The sequence below is a fragment of the Malaclemys terrapin genome, chromosome 1 (genome assembly GCF_027887155.1).
Source record: "Malaclemys terrapin pileata isolate rMalTer1 chromosome 1, rMalTer1.hap1, whole genome shotgun sequence".
NCBI lineage: Eukaryota > Metazoa > Chordata > Testudines > Emydidae > Malaclemys > Malaclemys terrapin.
Genome location: NC_071505.1, coordinates 196,325,798 through 196,346,681, shown reverse-complemented (window position 1 = coordinate 196,346,681; position 20,884 = coordinate 196,325,798). Strand labels below are relative to the sequence as shown.

The following is a 20,884-nucleotide window of genomic DNA, read 5'->3' as shown; positions in this document are numbered from 1 at the left end:
CTTATTACCTGGAAAGCAAGTGTTTGGGTTACACTCTTTGTCATTACTGGGATATGGACTTCACCATTCAGTTTACGTCTAGGTTCATTTTCATTCTTGGGGAGCAGTCCTGAAGCTGGAGTGAAAGTGTATTCTCTGTGGGAAAAGTAGAAACAACAGACGCACATAGAGAGATGGGATTTTTAAGGCCTGATCTTGTATCCAGGGAAGTAAAAGGCAAGATTCCCATTCACTTCAGTGGGAGCAGAAACGTAAAGAGTTTTGACATGAAAAGGAGAATAATGACAAAGAAAAATCTGGTTTACATGAAAAGGAGAGAAATGATAAAGAAGATTCAGCCTCGCATGATGACAGAAACAGCAGTGAGAAAAATTGCACATCACAAATTGATACATCAGATCCTGCTTTATGGCCAGTGATCCTAAACGTTGCCAATATTGATTGTACAATTTTGAACGGGTCAGACAAAATCAAGGATATGACATTTCCATTAAATGAGCAGAAGCGACACTTCTCAAAGTTGCACTGCAAAAGAGTGCTCAAGTATGGTTAGAAACTGAATCAGCATTGGCTAGTTTACTCAAAATTAACTGACAAAGTGTTCTGTTTTTGTTGCAAAATATTTGACAAGAATGCCAAATCATTGCTTGTGCTTTCTGGGTCCAATTACTGGCATAATTTAGCTGATGCTGTGAAGCAACATGAAAAATCACCAGGCCATATTACAGCCTATTCTAAATGGATGGAGATCAAATCCAGGCTCAAGCTGAATAAATGCATAGATGCAGAAAACCAGTGCTTTATTAATGTAGAAACCCAGCACTGGAGGAACATGCTTGAGTGTCTGATCTGAATTACCCTCTTCCTCGCAAAGAATAATTTGACTTTCTGGGGCTTGTCAGACAAGTTGTTCACTGAACATAACTGTAATTTCCTCCGTTTGGTAGAGCTCCTTGGGAAATACGATGATGTCATGGGTGAACACCAACGTCTAGTAGTGCATAGAAAAGCAATAGACCATTACTGCAACAAAACAATTCAAAACGAATTGAGTGACCTTATGGCAAGGAAGGTGCTTGATAACATATTGATGCAGCTTGGCAAAGCAAAGTACCACCCCGTAATAATGAACTGCACTCCTAACATTAGCCACAGAGAAAAGATGTCATTTACAGTAAGATTTGTTGATGACGAGGATGGCTGTATCCAAATAAAGGAACATGTCATCTGTTTCCGGTCTGTGGATGACTCTACTGGAAAAGGCCTAGCAGAACTGTTTATGAACGTTTTGAATGAGAATAAAATAAAGCTTCAGGACTGCCGCAGCCAAAGCTATGATAATGGTGTGAACATGAAGGGAAGAAACAGTAGCATCTAGACAAGGATCCTTGTGCTGAATACAAGAGCTTTCTTCGTGCCTTGTGGCCACCATTCCCTCAACTTGGTTGTTTCAGATGCAGCATCTTCTTTAGATTCAGTATCTCTCTTCGGAATACTGGATATACATATTGGTTTCAGCATCGGGTATCAGGTGGAAGATCCTCATGGGCAATGTTACAAATCTGACCATGAAGCCAGTAAGTGACACTAGCTGGGAGAGGCACATTGACAGCATAAGGTCACTGAGGTACCAAGTAACTGAGGTTTATGACGCCCTGATGGAACCAGCGCAGTCGAGTAAAGCCGAGGCCTGAATCCGACATGAGGCGCAAAGCCTGGCAAACCAGATCACTGACTTCCAATTTCTGGTCTCAACTGTGGTTTGGCACGATACCCTGTTCCAAGTAAACATTGTAAGCAATGCATTACAAACTTAGTCAATGGACATCACAACCGCTACTACTTTGATGAGAAGCTACTTTGATTTTGTTGTGGTCTACAGAGACAACGGATTTGAAGATGCCATCACTGCTGCCAAAGAATTAGCAGAAAACTTAGGAGTTGAGCCTATCTTCAAGGAAACTTGCATTCATCAGAAGAAGAGACAGTTTCATTACAAGGGCAGAGATGAAGTGAAGGGAAGCTTGGAAGAAAAATTCAATAGGGAGTTTTTTTTGCTCACTAGTTGACACTGCTCAAGTGTCCCTTGAAGAAAGGTTCAGAGAAATGAAGCACCACGAATAGAGGTGTGAGTTTTTGTAGCTGGCAGCAGACAGGAAAACACTCTTGAACAATTGTACAGACCTTCACTGGATGCTGAAACATGGAGAATGTTCGTACATCAATGATTAAAGACTTGTATGTCAAATTAGACAACATTCATTACATTTTGCCACCCAGGAAACACTCTCCATTCAAAGTTCTCCAACTCATTCATAATGCAAAGCTGAAGGACACTTTTCCTAATGTGTGGATGGCTTTGAGGATTCTGCTTGTGCTGCCGTTCACAGTCGTGAGTGGTGAGCGCTACTTTTCAAAGCTCAAGTTCATTAAAACATGTCTTCGTGCGACGATGGCCGATGAGAGACTGACATCGCTTGCTATTTTATTGCTTGAAAATGCCATTGGACAATCTTTGGATCTCTCTGAAGCTGTGCTTCAGTTCACAGGGGCAAAGGTGAGAAAAGCGACCTTTTAAACTAAAGGGCTAGGGTTAAATTCTAAGAATGTCACCTACTGTAACACGATTTAATAGTGGTTCACCCAATGTTGATGCACAGTTCAATTTCTTGATGTTATTACATTTCAGTTATTCTTAGAATTAAAACGTTTCTATAAATATAGAGGAAATGATTTTTTATTTGGTTATATATGGCATGAATAAATACAGATTCTATCATGCACATTTATCATCTTATATGACAAGGATAAAGCATGCAGGTAAATCGTGCATCCAAGTTGTGAAATGGGCTACAAATACAATAAAAAATAAGCTATTCAAAAGTTTAACAAATGGAGGGGGGGGAAGCACCAAAGACGCTCCTTCCCTGGGGCACCATTTGGTCTAGGGCCAGTCCTGAGCAAGGCTATGCCGCTGTAGTGCCAAAGTGCAGATGCTTCCTACAGTGAGAGACAAGGTTTTTCCATTGCCATAGAAACTCCACCTCCCTGAACAATGGTAGCTAGGCCAATGGATGCATTCTTCTGTTGACCTACTTTGCATCTATACCAGGGGTTAGATTGTCATAGCTATGGTGCTCAGAGATGTCAATTTTTCACACCCCTGAGCACCACAGCTATGTCGACCTAACTATTAAATGTAGATCAGGCTCCAGCCTCAACTTCACAGCTACATTCTCAGATTCAGAAGGAGAGGGGGCAGGGCAGCCAACCTGAAATTCTACCCCTTCCCCCCGAACAGTAAGCATTAGCATCTGTGTCCAATATGAAAGGGGCAGTCCCAACAGCCTTTTTCAGCTGTGACAATGCTAAAGCTCACCCTGCTGTCCACTGAAATGATTTCCGTGTTTTGCTATTTGCTGCTTGTCGGAAGCACTCAGCAAGCAAACAGGATCAGTTCTTCTTTCAGATTCACAGGAGCATTAGCAGCTAAGATTCCCCCCAAGATGCTGGGTCTCAAAATAGATTTCAACGACTCCCTATCTTTCCTGTGCTGCAAAGCTACCACAGTGTGTAGCTGATACAATGGTTTCTGACCCCCGGGGCAGGCCAATTTGTTCACTGCAAACAAACAGCCTCCAAACCATTTGTTTCATTTTTAAAGGGAACTCCACAGACTGAATTTGTAAGACACCTTTCCTGACACTGATTATGCAGTTATTAGCCATAATCAAATCCAAGCCAAGCTCAAATCCAATTAGCTCAGCCACTATTTCAGCCACCCAGACTTCTGGCTCGAATTCCAGGGGTCCAATCTTCAAACCCAGTTTTCCCAGTTTTTGGATAGGTTTCATTGCCTCAGTCACTGTCTCTATTTGAGACCAAGTAGGGGGTTCAGTTATGGATCCCCTGTTCTCTTGCTTTTTTAACAGGTCTGGTTTAATAACTATTATATTTGAGCCAGTGTCAATCACCACTGGGCATTTTGCAGATCCTTTTACACACTCAATAGCCAAACCCCCATGTTTGTTCAACTGTGCAGATTGAAGCTAAAACTGTGGGGCTGATGCTTGTACCTCCACCAACTGTTGCCCCTTCAGCTTGGTGCTCCACCATTTCCTGAACCGAGAGAGAGGCTTTCACTACACACTGGGGACAGTCTGTCTTGGCCTGCATAACATTTTTAAAAGTCCTTTTTGGTGGCCAATTTTGTCAGCATTTATCAGTATCAGCATTTAACCAACTGTTTCATTTAATTTTTGTATTATTGCCAATTTCCCTTCTTTACAAACCAAACTGATCAGTTTTTCTAATAGTTCAATACAGTCATGAACCAGAATAGAATCCCCTCTTTCATCAAATATATTAGACACAGAATGGTACTTACAGGGCCTTTGGCATTCAACTTCCATCTTCCCCACTATCAGCTGTTTCCTCTGCTGGTGCATTGCTGCAAAGAAATGTTCAAGTTCCATGGCAAATTCCACCAGCTCTCAGAGTGTCTTTGGTCTCCTTTCACTAATCTTGATCTGCAAGTCCAACTCCAGATGAGCATCTATAAATTCGTCCATCGCCAATGTATCCTGGAAGGCCACATTGCTATCTGGGTATGCTAGGAGCACAAGCCTCTGCAGGTCCTCTGCCAGATGGGGTTTCTTCTCTCTTTCTACCTTTTAGCTGCATTCTGGCCAGCTCAGATTGATGGCTAGCTCCAAACTACATGACCAGGGCTTGTACCAGGTCTGGATAACTCTGTCTCTTTTCTGCAGGTAAGTTCTGCAGCACTTCCAGACCTGAGTCACCCACATTGGCTGCTAGTATCCTCCCTTTTCTGTCCATCTGCCCAGCCATTGATTTGAGCTATAATGTTGAACTGAGCCAAATAAGTGTCCTAGGGAATTTCCCCCTCCCTTTTGCATTATTTGACCTGGGACAGGCTGAACTCTCCCCTCTGGGCCTCTGTAGATTACAAACGGGGTAGAAATCTGTTGCAAATATGTGGTCTTACTCAAGTCCTCTGGCTGGCTCAATTCCTCATCCAGATGGCTGCCTGCCACTGTGGTCTGTGATATTTAGATTTCCTTCTGGAGCCGAATTTTCAACTCCTTAAGTCCTTGCTGCAATTCCTCTCAGTTAGCAAGTTCCAAATTGACCAAAGCCTGTTTGATCTGCACTATTTTGTGGAAAAACTTCTGGTATATGGCAGTCAGACTGTTGGTCACCTCATCAAGCCATTTTACCATTCCAGCCTAAGCATGTTTCCCAATCTGTCTGGGCACTTTGTAGTTGCTCCTCCAACAAGGTTCTTATCTCAACTTGCAAATTTTCTCTAAGCCCTTTCTAGGAAATCTCCAGCTCTTGTTTTAGGCCTTGTTTTAATTCGTAGTAGCCATTTCCGATTTCTGTAGGTACTGTATCTCCATTATTTGTTCCAACTTGGTTCAACAGGAATACCATAATCTGTATCCTTGGAAACTGGATCCTACTACTATTGTCCCTTTTTGACCCATGTGACTAGTCAAAATTCAGGGCCCTGGCCATGTTCCAGCTCAAAGTAGAATTGATGGAGTCTAGTATTTTCTTTGATGCAGGCTTGTTTATGTACAAGGAATGTACAAAGTCCTGCTTCTCTGAACACAGGAGAAACCAAGAACAAAAGGAGCTGTTTCTTAGTTTATATCCCCAAGCCTCTTCAGCCAACAGACCCCAAAGCTCTCTTTATCTGGGTCACACTGTACTCACTCGCTACTACTTGGCTTTCTTGCTTTTTGCCTCTGCCTCTCCTTCTGTTCTGTTTGTTCTCCCTCCACTCATACGCACAACACAAACAATACTCAGCAAACCCCTTCTGTCCTCTCACTCCAAACTCCTGGGCAGGTTCACAACCCCCATTTATCTTAGACCTGGTCTACACTTAAAAATTAGATCAACTTAGTTATGTCACTCATGACTGAAAAATTTTGCACCTGGAGGACCACAGTAAGTTTGAACTAGCCCCCCACCCCCGGTGTAGACATTGCTAAGTCAATGGGAGAATTCTTCCACTGACCTAGCTATCACTTCTCAGAGAGGTGGATTAACTACATCAATGGAAAAACCCCTCCTGTCAATGTAGGAAGCAGCTACATTATGGTGCTACAGCGACACAGCTGCAGTGTTGTAGACATGACCTGTGTTGGGAGGCTTCTCATTAACTCATCCTGACAGTTACATTCAAAGAGGGGGGCATTCATACCCAATTTCAATGAGGTTTCTGAATGATGCAGTCACCAGTACCTCTCAGCATAACCAGGGCCGGCTCTAGGATTTTTGCCGCCCAAAGCAAAAACAATTTTGGCTGCCCCAGCTCTTTAATTATCCCAACCCTGGCCCCGCCTCAACTCTGCTCCTTCCCCAAATCCCCAGCCCTGCCTCCTCCCCCCGGGCTCTCAAGCCTAGGAGGGAGGGAGGGAGGGGGAGAAGCGGCGCCGCGCCGCGGCCACTCGGAGTCTCCCCCTCCCTCCCAGGTTTGAGAGCCTAGGAGGGAGGGGGAGACTCCGAGTGGCCGCGGCGCAGGCGCCACTGCTCCCCCTCCCTCCCAGACTCTCAAGCCTGGGAGGGAGGGGGAGCAGCGGCGCGCGAAACGGCTGCTTGGGATCTCCCCCTCCCTCCCAGGTTTGAGAGCCTGGGAGGGAGGGGGAGACCCCAAGCCGCTGTGGCGCGTGAAACAGCTGATTCGCACGCCGCTGCTCCCCCCTTCCTCCCAGGCTTGAGAGCCTGGGAGGGAAGGCGAGTAGCGGCGTGCGAATCAGCTGTTTCGCGCGCCGTGGCAGCAGCAGCGGAGGTGAGCTAGGGCGGCTGGGGCACATTTTTAGGGGCAGCATTCTGGCGCCGGCCATGCCGCCCCTAAAAATGTGCCGCCCCAAGCACCAGCTTGTTTTGCTGGTGCCTAGAGCCGGCCCTGAGCATAACAATAACAACACTGTCATACCATATGCATTCAATGAAGGTTAAAGTAGCAGCTTCCACATGTCCACCTCTGTAATCTTGTGAACTGGTACAAGCATGTGGCGGGTGGGAAGGCAGCACATTCTGCACCTCCTGAAGTCAATGAGAACACTTCCACTGACTTCAGTACTGGATCAGGCTCTATATGGTTCTAAGGCTCACCCCAATATTCAGCCTAACATTGCAATTTTGCCCCATGGAAGGGATGCGATAATAATGTGCCAACCAAGGAGACTTCAGAAGATGCACTTTTACGCTTTTCTAATACTTGAAATCCCCAAAACATGTATATTTTAAAAAATCTGCTCAAAATCTGCTTAAAAAATCCTTGAATAAATAGGCCAATAGACTATGATGTGATGATCTGGGCCATATGTATATATTTTTAACTGCAGTCTCAGTACAAGGAATGAATGTTGAAAAAATTTGACTCACAAATTACAGTAAAGCCAGATCTGTGCCAAACCTTCCAGTCAGCTAGTTTGTGATTCAGGCAACCACATGAACAGTGGGTTAAGCCAAACCGCACTCTGAGGCTTTCAGTGCACTATAGCAGTGTCCAGACAGGATAATACTGTACAGCAAGCTAGTGCGCAGCAGATTCACACCCTGGCTTGCCGCACAGTAACTTGCCATGTAGACAAGCCCTAAGCTGCACACCTCAGGTATAACTGCAGGAGGATTGTGCTTCCTGAAGAGACACCTATCTAATACAAAAAATCTCCTCCTACTTCCTTTCCCCTGGTGAATAGTAATTTACTGCTGGTCTACACCAGCGCCAAATTACTAGAGCTCATGTCCCCCACATGCTGGCTCAGCTACTTGGCCATTGAGTGAAGGGTGGTGGGGTTAAGGCTTCATCCCACCCCACCCACCTGCCCCGGGTGGAACAAGTAGGTGAGTAGACCTGCTTTTCCTACATAGTCAGATCTAAGGACTGTGTAGCTCCAGGAGGGACATAAGTGAGTTCTTAGTCCATGGGTATGCTTCCTGTGCCAAATTATTTTATACAGTTACCATACCATGCTGTTTCTGAACTACGAACTGTCCCATATAATGCTAAACAGATATTAATTAATGGCAAGGAGAGCATGTAAACCCTCTGAAATGTGTCAAACAGGAAATGGTACACAGTTAGCTCCCTCCCTTCAAGGATACAGCAAGGACTGTTTTGCAGCTTTTTGTGTAGAAAGCTAAGCTCTTATCTATAAATACCATCTGCAGAGCTTGCAACTACAGAGCAAAATGCAGCGCAGAGGCAGATGCTTTTGAAATGAGGTAAAATCATCAAGATCAAGGTGGCACCTATGTGGGGAAGCAGCCTCCACATTTCCTCATTTCTAATTAGCACTGTAACCTCTAACAATGAAAAACAAGAGGAAAGAAGATGCAATAAGCAGAACATAGGCCAAGGGGCCAATCTGTATTGCAGAATATTTTCTTCTAAAATTCACTAAGATTTTTAAGTTACACAGGGACCAAAAACATCTGCAGCCACAATCCTTTTATTTTATTGTTCCTAAGCCCTCTAAAAATAACTCACGCCAAATTTGGTATGAAAAGTGTTCCTGGGTTGAGGCTTTGAATGCCAAATTTCAGTGTAGAGTGACTATAACTGAGCAACAATCACTTATGTATAAGACACAAATTGGTCTCTGCACTCATGAAAGAGACTCATGAACTCTCGAATTGATAGGACAGACACTCCTCTTCTGTGACACAGGCACAGGGGAACTCTGGTGAGTAAATGCAACAGGGAGCATGGAAGTGGGAGACTTTACAGTTCCAGTGCATATTTGTCCCCTGCCCTGAAGTCCATGGAAGCCCTCATGCAAAAATTCTGCATGCTAGAGACCCTGCAGTTTGAGGAGTCATACCAGGGCGGCTGGAGGGCACAGCTCTAGTTAGCATTCTTCAGGGTGTGTTCCCCCTCTAACCGAAGATTTGCTAGCAGAAATTCCTGAAAGATGATCCTTGTCTATATTTTAATAGCTCCAAAAGATGTGTTCACATGAGAACTTCAGCTATAGAATCTCCAACATTTTTCTATGCATGGGGTCTCTATGGATTTCTCCATCTTATAATATGCTCAATGAAGACAGCATGAAAGAACCTGGATTTTGTTTTCTACTAGCATTCGGTCCATGTCACAAAAACCAATTCTAAGATATCCTGCCAGACCTTCCTGTACAATAACATTTTGAATTTCATATAAATATAAGTGTATTTGAAACTGATAATTTAAAGTCATTCATGCAGATTCAGTGAAACTATTAGGTACCTAAATTATTATTAGTATGGAGATGTAATAGTGCCACCATGGTTAAGGATGGGTTCTTCTTTTTCACTTAAAGCAGGGGTTCAGCCTCTTTGTTTTATATGAAGAATACAGTACACCTTCACCCGATTTCCAGTACGTAATCTGTTCAGTGATATAAAGTTCTCTATGAATTTTAAAAATGTTAATTAGTTTGAGTTATAATTAATTAAACATCAGCCATTTAAGAAAGTTTAGATTTTGTGTCTCAATGTTTCAGATATCTCTTGCCAAACTTATTACTGATTTTTGGCGCTTGAACATTGGCCCACTTGTACATTATAACAGCATCGAAGAGAGTGGTTACTTGTAAAGTTTATTATTTATTTTTGATTTATGGAAAATATTCATCATCATGTTTTTTCTCCATCACAATGTTAGTTGACAAATATTTTTTACTTCAAAGGAATTCCCTTGAATCTCAGTTTTTCATTTCCTATGGTTGTTACTAAAATCTTAACCTCCCCCCCTCCAAATCCTCGCCCCCCCAGTGCTTCAGTCACTGGCTAGTAACATTAAATTTTTTATTCATCATCTGGCAGTGGCTCCCCTTTCATGAAAAACAGGGTCTCTTTGAAAGTGTCCCGGAGCCACTACAATGTTGGAGATCCTTTCTAACATTAAAAAACCAGGGAAATTCAGACACAAGAACACTATGGTGTGTATCAGCTAAGGCTTTGTGTGTACGTGTTTTCACTAAACTGTGTAGAAGCAATACTGGGGTATGTTTGTGTATGAAGGAGTCTGATGTGTTTGTGTGTTGTGGAGATTTTAGGAAAGGGGGAACTGGAAGGCTGACATCCTTACTGCGGCAGATTTAAGGCTGTGATGCAATATCTGTGACGCACAATAGTTATTCTAGAAATGAGGAGTCTCTCCTTGGGTGGAAGAGTAGAAGGTAGGTACTGTCGGATGCCTTAAATTTTCATTTCCTTCCTTATGAGGTCTCGTGTCATCTATATTTAACTGATGTACATTGTACAGTTATTATGTATGAATTTAGATGAGATAGTAACCAAAATATCCTAGATGTTTTCCAAACATATAAGCCGACATAGTTCTTGCTCTGAAGAAAATTAAAGATCAAAAACGTAGGTGAAATATGGGGGAAAGGAGGCATCCCACACACAATGTGAAGAAAGGCTTGGTCTCTAGTTCTGTTTGTTTGTTTGTCTTTGTTTTGTTAAGTTATGGAGGCAAAGGTGGGATATAGTGAATGGCATGAGAGAGAGAACTAAGAGAAAACAAGAGTAGAAAAAAGAAAAGGAAGGAAAAGAGAGCTCCACAACTCATCCACACGCTGTATAGGGTCAAAATTAAACTTCCTGCAGCTTGGCTTAATTACAAATAAACTAATAAATAGTGACAAAGAGTCCTGTGGCACTTTATAGACTAACAGAAGTATTGGAGCATAAGTTTTCATGGGTGAATACCCACTTCTTCAGACGCAATAAACTAATGACAGCATGACATAAATTCCAAGCGCAAACCTTCCCCCTCCCCAATCCCCTTTCTCCTGTTTCCTCCTTGAGGACTGTTGATGCTCACTTGCTTAATCTGTGTAATTGTGGATGCCACTACACTATAAATGTGTACACTGCATGCTATGTTGTGTATCAGACCCTATGCCAGCTCTGCCCAGAGAACCACTCTCACCTCCTTATTTCCCAGGTAGTGTTAAGGCACCTACTTCCTGTAATGGGTCAGCAAGAATCAATCAGCATCTTTGCAGGGTTCCAATACCTACCAACAGGGTGGGTCAAAAGACCTCTATCACTGTGTTATAGTATACAAGGGAGTGAATATAGAACAGTACTATATAGGTACATCACTGGAAATTACGGAGAGGAGTTTTACTAACCTGTGTTTAACCCAAGTATCTGACTCATTGGCTTTTTCTGTGTAATTTTCAGGAAGAAATCCTCTGCAGCCAGTCCGGTGAGAGGTACCAATCACCCAGCCATCACTAACATCGGATTGTTGTGATCGGTCAACATATATCAGATCTCCAGTATTCAGCATTAGCTCATCAATGTTCTGAGGCTTGTATTGGAAGAGTGCTTGCAAGATCTGGTGGGGGATTAAAAAAGAAAACGTCTTCAAATGCATGTCAGGTCTTATTTCCAGAACATTAATGTTATAAGTGATGGAGCATTTCAAAGAAGAGCTGCTTAACTGTGCGCTATAAATTGTTTCTCTATTTTTTTACACTGTAGCTTATTCTTTAATGTCTTTTTTCTTTATCATAGAGAAAAAGAGTGTAGTGGACTCTTATAATATATATATAAAAATAGACATTTGTTGTTCATAAAAATCTTATTTTCTGTAACAAGTGTAGAATAGTTTAAAAAAGATAGAAATATTTGTAGGTATGTTTTCCATAATTTACAATTATTTGGCATATGAAAAAAAAATCACACTGTAAGTTTCATAGTATTGCACTCTGGGCTGTTATCTCTTGTCTTATACTTAGATTGTAAGATCTGTGGGGCAGGGACTGTCTTTGTGCTTGGTTTTTACAGCGCCTAGCACAATAGGGTCCTGGTCCTTGACTAGGGCTCTGAGATGCTACCGTAATTCAAATAATAATATGCTGTACTGATCAGTTGAAAAATGGTGAAAATGTCATGAAAAAGTTTAAACTTTTTAATGAAAAAACTTCATTGAAAAGTTGAAAAATGTTGACCAATTTTAATCAAGAATCCTTTGAGCAGAAAATCATCAGGGATATAGTCATGCTCTACATTAGGGTATTCAGCCCTTACAGGTTTTTCCAAGGTAGGTACAGTCAACTAACTTATGTTTTTACTGTTATGCAGTGATCTGCCTGGAAGAATGATGGTACTTTCAAATATTTCTTGCTTATTTTCTGTCTTCTTATGTTCACACTCCATAATAGTCTAAAATTAAGTTTTCCTGTTTGAGTTTGGAATTAGATCTGATTGGTCTGCATATCAACAGCCATACAATGTCACACAGTTATCTTCCACTGATTTGAGAATACAATTTTTCAGCCAAAAGAAGCACCCTGCATTGTAATGTATACTGAAACTATGAGTTATGCATGCATATTTTTTCATGAATAAAAAACAAATCTGCTTTTAAATACATGACTACAGAAGACTCAGTAATGTTGAACGCTGTACCTGGTAATTTACAAAGCGCATATCTCTAGAATACAGAGCAGCTGTCCACTGGCAGCTCTGTCCCGGGCTGATAGATTTGGCCAATTGTTCCAAAGTCTTTTGATGGTGAGGATAAAACTTATGAGCCAGGGTAAGGTGCAGCTGCTTTGTGCAGGGTTTCACGCGGCAATCTAGGAATAAAATAATAATCCTACAAGGTCACAAAATGAGGTGAAGTTTATCTAGGCTGTTTATTTAGCACCATGATGCAGAATTTTATTCCACAGACTTCTGCGCAGTATATGAAACAATGTAGTAATCAAAGGCAATCTTTCAGACTATTACACTATTTCCAAGTGAACATTCTTAATCTGGTGATGTGCACAGTTCACCCTTGCTCTAAAAAAAAAAATATTTCATTCTTTCTGGTTCACCAATGAATACTCCCTTATTTTCTTCTACAAAATATTACTTCTCAGAAATGAAAATACCATCAACCAAATCCTGGTGTTAAGCCATCAGCTGGTGTGCAGTCCACTCAGGCTCTGCAGTTAAATATAACTCCACAGACCCTGAGAGAGGTGTTCTCTCTCTCTCTTTCTCTCTCTCTCTCTCTCTATCTCTCTCTGATGCAGCTTCATAGTGCCTACGCTCCATGGTCTCATGGCCCCACCACAAACTCCTTTGCACACTTGACTCCTCTCCTTTCCCTGCAACTGTCCTGACTGCCAAAGGTAGAAATCAGAGTGCTGGAAGAAGACATCTGGGCATAGGTGCTGGACCTAGGGATGCTGGGGGTGCTGCTGCACCCCCAGGCTTGAAGTGGTTTCCATCATATACAGGGTTTACAGTTTGGATCAATGGCTCTTAGCACCCCATTATATAAATTGTTCCAGCCCCCCTGCATATGGGGAAGCAGTGCCTCCCAGTTAGGGTAGCAAGTTGATGGAGTGTGAGGAGGAGATGGCATTACAGCTTGGAGAGAATGAATGGGACATATGGTCAAGAAGAGGTTGCTTAGATAATGGCTTTGAAACAGGCTCCCCCCCCCCACACACACACAGCCCACCTTTCACCCTCCCACGAGGAGATAGTTTTGGGGTTAAGGGTTCCAGCTATCTCTTTCCCTTCCTCATACAGGAGCAGTACTGAGTGACTGGAGCCCTAGGCCTGCAGTAACCTCTGTTATCCCAGGGGCAGGAGAAAGGAGGTCAGGATCTATGGAGATCGCTTGGTGGGAAATCCATGGCTCCTATCAGCAGAACACTTGTATGCTCATAGAATCATAGAGTATCAGGGTTGGAAGGGACCTCAGGAGGTCATCTAGTCCAACCCCCTGCTCAAAGCAGGACCAATTCCCAACTAAATCATCCCAGCCAGGGCTTTGTCAAGCCGGGCCTTAAAAACCTCCAAGGAAGGAGACTCCACCACCTCCCTAGGTAACGCATTCCAGTGCTTCACCACCCTCCTAGTGAAATAGTGTTTCCTAATATCCAACTAGACCTCCCCCACTGCAACTTGAGACCATTGCTCCTTGTTCTGTCATCTGCCACCACTGAGAACAGCCGAGCTCCATCCTCTTTGGAACCCCCCTTCAGGTAGTTGAAGGCTGCTATCAAATCCCCCCTCATTCTTCTCTTCTGGAGACTAAACAATCCCAGTTCCCTCAGCCTCTCCTCATAAGTCATGTGCTCCAGACCCCTAATCATTTTTGTTGCCCTCCACTGGACTCTTTCCAATTTTTCCACATCCTTCTTGTAGTGTGGGGCCCAAAACTGGACACAGTACTCCAGATGAGGCCTCACCAATGTCAAATAGAGGGGAACGATCACACTCCTTGATCTGCTGGCAGTGCCCCTACTTATACAGCCCAAAATGCCATTAGCCTTCTTGGCAACAAGAGCACACTGTTGACTCATATCCAGCTTCTCGTCCACTGTGACCCCTATGTCCTTTTCTGCAGAACTGCTGCCTAGCCATTCGGTCCTTAGTCTGTAGCAGTGCATGGGATTCTTCCGTCCTAAGTGCAGGACTCTGCACTTGTCCTTGTTGAACCTCATCAGGTTTTTTTTGGCCCAATCCTCTAATTTGCTGATGTGATGAATGCTAAGGAAAACTCTAAGACAGACAAATATACAGATAAATCCCCGCTTTGACCTCTTTTGTATTAAGCCTTATTGCACCCATTACTGGCTGTATATTATAAGGCTATCTATAGTACTCATCACTGTAACATCCAAGCACATCCCAAAGCTGTATTGCAAAGTCCTTAGTGGATTTCATAGAGTCTTTGGTTCTTCTCCCTTCCCCAGCATAAGAAACCTTGCTTTGAATATATCCCTACCTTTCCCTCTTCTTCTTTTTATTGCAGTGTAAGATGGACCCAGCATTTGGCCTTTTATCTTTTTAATTACACTTACAGATGCTTAAATGTACTCTTTGGTATTCTTAGCAATATTTATTGATTTGATCTGTGACATCAATGTAGTAAACTTCTATTTCAATATTTCATGTCTCAGACATGCAGTTTTCAAGGATCACTCCGAAGCACAGGTCCCTGAAGGGAAATCTGTGACTCAGTAACAAACCATGAAAGCTGACTAGTCTATGTGGGCATTGCAGGAATTCCAGACATTTACAGATCTGTTTGGATGCCTATCTTTCTTCCTGCCTCCCTTTCTTCACAGCATCACCATAGTAACCCGAACATCACCAAAAGCCAAAGAGTCCCATCACCTTCCCACACTGCCGTAACTAAAGTATAGAGCTAGGGGATCTGACATGATAAGGCTTTGGTTGATGTATTCCTTCTGGACTCATTTGTTTTCTCCTTTCCTCATCCATGATCATAAAACTCACCATTATCCTAAATTACGTGCCAGGCTTCAAGTTAGGGGTGGTGACGTTTTACACTCTCTGTCCCTTTCCATTTTGGAGGCTCAGAACATTAATACTTCCAATGTATGCATTAATTTATTTTTACAAAAACCCCATGACACCTACTAAGGTAACCCCTTGACCTGAAACCTCTGTTTAGCAATGCAACACTGAACAGACATCAAGCCTGCCTCAGAAACCATGGAGATGAACACAGTTAGGTGCCTAAATAGAGAGATATACACAGTATATATATATTTTACAGATAATTCTACTCAGTACCTACAGAATGTTACAAAGTGAAGGCTTTGCTTAGATTTCTCAAAGATAATAAGAACACCATGAAGTGTTTTTACTAACTGCCATTTTATGCATCTGGCTTTTGGGAAGAAGAGCTATCTTAGGCTAATACATTATGTCTGCTGTGTAAAATAAGCGAGAAAGCAGGGCCCACTTTCCCCAGGCATGATTTTTTTCAAAACTTTGGGGCAGGATGGTTTCATGAAGCGAACAACAGAATCTGATTGGAGCCCCATCAGAAATTCAGGAGATACTTAAATTACTACAGTTTCCAATTGAGATTGACGGTACCTGCCAAGATCGAAGCCTCAGTAGCAAAAGCCACAGCAAACTCTTTGATGACATTTGCATGGGCATCATTAATGAAGAAACCAAGGTAGCTGACAGACGAATGTAGTGATAGAGAAATGGCAGGTGGGAACAAATTTAAAAACCTGTCACCAACTTTCTTTAGGGCTTCATGCAAGAATTCCACTTTCCGATCTTCACACTAAAAGAAAACATATGGGGAGCATGCATTACAAACCATCAGTGGCACCTACTGCCTCATAAACAATTTCTACTGGACAGTATCCAAACTTTAAAACCACTACCATAGTTCGGTATTAGTTGGCACTCCGACTGGCAGTCACAGCAGAAAGAACAAGTACTGAATATTCACAGAGATTAAATTACTTTCTTATCCCTTGAAATATTCCACGTAGAACAGGGTTGAGATACATTGTGTGGAAGCTTGAAAAGGCTGCTGCCTATGCATACTTTCTGTGGTTAATTCAGACTTTTACATCTGACACCTTTCAAGAGCACTACATTCATTGCAAACTAATAAATGTTTATTTCCTATAAAATGTTATTAATGGCCAACTAGTACCATGGTGTTTGACATTTTGCTATGAAACTTGTTCTCTTTATTTTGTAGTCTCAGCAGCATTATAGAGTATGAAATTATAATGAATATAATTCGTTTGTCCAACTGCTCCATCACTGCACTTTCCATATTGCTTCAGTAGATCTCTGACAAAGCGAATGGCAAAGTGCTGCAAGGATGCAAACGTGCAACTTCGCCAGCAATGCAAGGTCTCTAAAACTTTTACAGATCAGTATAGTTTTAGTGATACCCGTACCATTCTTCCACTGAAGTGTACACATTGATCCTTTAGGGCGGAGGCAGCACCTCATTATGCTGTTTAAGACTCATTTTGTAGAGAATATCTCGATATTCATAGGGCATATTATTTAGATTATTTTATCTTTAGATTCAGAAAACACCCTGATCACAGGTCAAATTTTTAAAAGTGCCTAAGTTATTTAGGAAGCTAAGTTTCATTTTCAAAACTGACTTAGGTACTTAGGATCTTAAGTCCCATTGATTTTCAGTTAGGCTTTGTCTACACTGGAACTTCGTCGGCAAAACTTTTGTCATTCAGGGGTGTTAAAAAAACAACCCTGAATGACAAAAGTTTTATCGACAAAAAGTGCCTATCTGAACAGAGCTTTATTGGCAGGAGCGCTCTCCTGCCAACAAAGCTGCTGCTGCTCGTCGGGAGTGAAATTTTTTTGTCGGCAGGAGAGAGCTCTCCTGCCAACAAACAGCAGCTACACTGTGTGCCTTTTAGCGGCTTGGCTGTAGCAGTGCAGCTGTGTCACTAAAAGCTGTGTAGTGTAGACATAACCTTAGACTTAGGCTACTAACTGCCAAAGGACAAGATACATCATAGATAATGTAGACATTGTAGACAACTAGTGTAGACACACTGAATTATATTGAAACAGAAAACAGTTGACTGTGTGTATGTAATTACTGCGACTATCTAATATGCAGCAGTTAGTGCACAAAAATTCAGTGCAAAATTACTCCCCTGTGTAGTTTAGGCATTACAAAGATAGTTTGGTGCCAAAAGCATCTAGGTGAATTTCCTGCTTAGAAGCTTTTGAAAATCCCCCTGCGTACCTATCTGCGTCTGTAGGCACCTAAATATGTAAATCTGTTTCTAAAGTACTTTTGAAAATAGGATTTAGGCTCCTAAGTCACTTACACACTTTTTAAGTTTTTACTCCATGGCAATACCAAGGTATAGAAATGTGAGCTACGATGGGCAGGAGAGCAAATGCAGCACCAGGCAAAGCAGGGGAAAAAAGCAAAGAGAACCAACCTTTTTTCTATAGCTATTTTTAGTATGTGGAACTTTCTCAACAGTGAACTGAGAGCAACCACTATTCTTCCAGTCAGCATCCAAAAGCAGTGAGAAATGAATGCACAGAGGACGTTAAGTAGATGATATGTCTGAGGGTTTGCTTTTTTGTGCACACTGCATATGCAACTGCTTGCCTAATTTGCATGCTCAGAAGGCAAAAAGAGATAGTACTGACCACTTGCACATGCAAATACATGATTCGCAAACACAGCCATGTTAGCTGCATGTACAGATTAGGTATGCAGTTGCACTGACATATTCATACATAGAGTTTAAATGATCAGACCTCAAAAAAGCCTAAATCCAGCCCCTCTGCTCTCATGAGACTTAAAAATCTCCCTCTAATCCCTACTTCCAGTCCATAACATTTGTTGGCCTGATCATTCCTCAATATCCACCATCCGAATATTTTTATTGATATTTGTAAATGTAGAGGGGAATAAATGCAATTACCTTAGCCTGTGTCCCAGCATACTCTGTGATGGGATACTGTTGCTGGATTTTCAAAACATGGCATTTATTTGAACACACTGACCTTTGCATATTGAATCCCTCATCCATATAATTTTTGCATACTATCATTTGTGCTCCTGCTTGCACATAGAAAACAATCACACCTGAGTTTTTACAATTATGCAAGGAATTATTAGTGCAAAATAATTGTAAGAGCAAGTGAAAATACATGATCAAGAGAGTCCAGATTTCAATCTGAATTTTACATTAGCATGGTTTTTGTGCTCAATGGAATTGTTAAAGGCTTTCTTACCGTAAAGAAATCACAAAGAGTTATGTGTGGGAAAATCTCATGGGCTTTGTTTCTTGCACATTGGTTCTTGCTCTCATTCCAAAATTCCTGCAGTTTGTCATGCAACGGTCCAGTTGGGCATAAATAGAGAGCATATTCCTGAGGGATTGGATCATCCAAAGAAGGATCATTACAATGAGAGTGCAACCTGAAATTGAGAGTGCATCGCACAGGGTAAGTTAAGGCACAATTGTGTACACATTCCTCCATCGCTCTGGTGAAGACATCCACAATAAAAGCAGACAAAGAAAAACAAATAGTTGCTACATGAGCAGAAACTCATAATGAAATAAGAACAGATTAAAACTAGAGCTGGTCAAAAAATTTCCCCTTGTGATATTTATTGATACGATGAAGTCTTTTGGTTTTTAAATGAAAATTTTCTTTTTTTTTTGAAATTTGAAAATGAAAACATAATTTTCAGTATTTGAAAACATAAAACTTGTGGTATTGTTTGTTTGATTTTCTCCCACATTTTCTATTTTGCCATTGGAAAAGGGAGGAAAAGGGGCAGGGGGAGGAAACCACCAAAAAATGGGGGGGGGGGGGGAAATTGAGAGGTAATTTTGCAAATATAGGTTTTAAAAAAATCCTTCACAAAACAATTGGCATTTTTATTCATCTCTAGTTAAAATAACAACAACAACAAAACACCCCCACCAAAAAAAAAAAAACAAAAAAGAAAACACATCAACTGAAATTAATAAGTCATGCTCCAATCTGTAACAAGTCATTTTGCTTTGGGAATTGCAGCATGATCTGCCACTGATTTTTTCAATTCACAGCATGAAATAATTTCGGATGGAGCTTGTTTTGTAGCCTATGTTGAACTGGATATGTGCTGGGATGAACATGCAATCCACCACTTGATCACCACTCTGGATGTCAGAAGTACATGCCACATATCAGCATGTTTTGCAACACATGGACCCAGATCCAAAAAATCCAGAACCACCTTCCTTGTAATATGAACTCTAATTAAAAGTCATAACTTGTGTCATCTCAGCCTTGCTGGAAACACAACAAAGAGGAATATACAATAATGCATATTTCAATTGTGCAATGTTCTCATTCTAAGCCTTTGTATGTGGATGATTAACTGTATTTGCCTTAAATCGCCCCATTTGGAGCAACATCAGTTGCTTCGTAGGAGGCACTACTGCTGCTGGGTGCTCTTTTATATCTCTTCTGTGTCTCACAAATATCAGCAGAGAGAGTGGGTCTGAGATTTGACTCAGGTCTGGTCTACATTTAAAAATTAGATCGACCTAGCTACGTCACTCAGGGTTGTGAAAAATTTTGTGGCCTGAATGATGTAGCTGGGTCAAACTAATCCCTTGTGTGGTCGACAGAAGTAACTACTGTCAATGTAACTACTGTCTCTCAGAGACATGGAATAACTACACCAATGGAAAACCCCCTTTCCATTAACGTAGGAAGCATCTACACTATGACTCTCCAGTGGCACATCCGCAGTGTTGGAGCTGTGCCGCTTAAGAGGTATAGTGTAGACATACCCTTAGATCTGGGATTTAAATTGCAAAATAAATCAACATCAGCAACATCTCCATACTCCATCATCAGTGTCTCAGGCTGGAGAACAAATTCAGATGACCCAAGAGTAGCAATTGACAGTACCAATGGTCATGCCTATCCCGGATTCTTATTTTTTAAAACCGCAAACTCTTAGCCATTCAGCTTGATTTTATAGCCTTTTCCCACCTGGAGTTGTGTTCCCTACAGTCAATGCCTTTTAACTTAACATGTTCCAAATTCCTTTACAATTGTAATCTCTCGGATCTTTAACACCTCCTTTTCTACTTTTGCTTCATGGGCTGAGCATCTATAGTTTCCTCTCTGATCTATAGTCATCATCCAGTTCTGTGAGAGGGAGAGGTTTTTGTGCATAAGTGGAGGTGTGAGAAATTGGAGACATTTATTACATTATGATTCCTCACAATCCTCCCTTCTTTGACTATGTCAAAATTAGGTGATCATGACAGTATCCATCCCCCACACCTGCATGTTCTCTCACGTTCCATAAAATAGAACCATCATCTAGGAAGCAGTAACTCTGCTCTTACTTTACTTTGCACTCTGTGCAAATAATTTTATGCCTACAAGAAACATGATCGAATAAAACTATTTCCATAAAGCAAAATAAAGATGAGCTCAGATTTGATTTCATTTTTACCATGAAGTCTGCTAAATCCAAATCCAGTGGGGAAACAGCCCATAAGCAACTACATTTCATTCAGTTTCATGTGAAAGTACTCCT

At 41.7% G+C, this 20,884-nt stretch overlaps 1 protein-coding gene across 1 annotated transcript in view; it reads right to left on the bottom strand.

Moving 5' to 3' along the window:
• Positions 1-20,884, bottom strand: part of UBASH3A (ubiquitin associated and SH3 domain containing A) — a 38,843-nt gene that overhangs the window by 14,068 nt on the left and 3,891 nt on the right. Inside the window, exons 3-7 of the mRNA XM_054016473.1 lie at positions 18,568-18,754; positions 15,898-16,096; positions 12,451-12,620; positions 11,166-11,374; positions 9-135 (exon numbers count right to left, since the gene is read on the bottom strand). Coding sequence (XP_053872448.1) covers positions 9-135; positions 11,166-11,374; positions 12,451-12,620; positions 15,898-16,096; positions 18,568-18,754 — 892 coding nt within the window. The remainder of the gene's footprint in view (positions 1-8; positions 136-11,165; positions 11,375-12,450; positions 12,621-15,897; positions 16,097-18,567; positions 18,755-20,884) is intronic.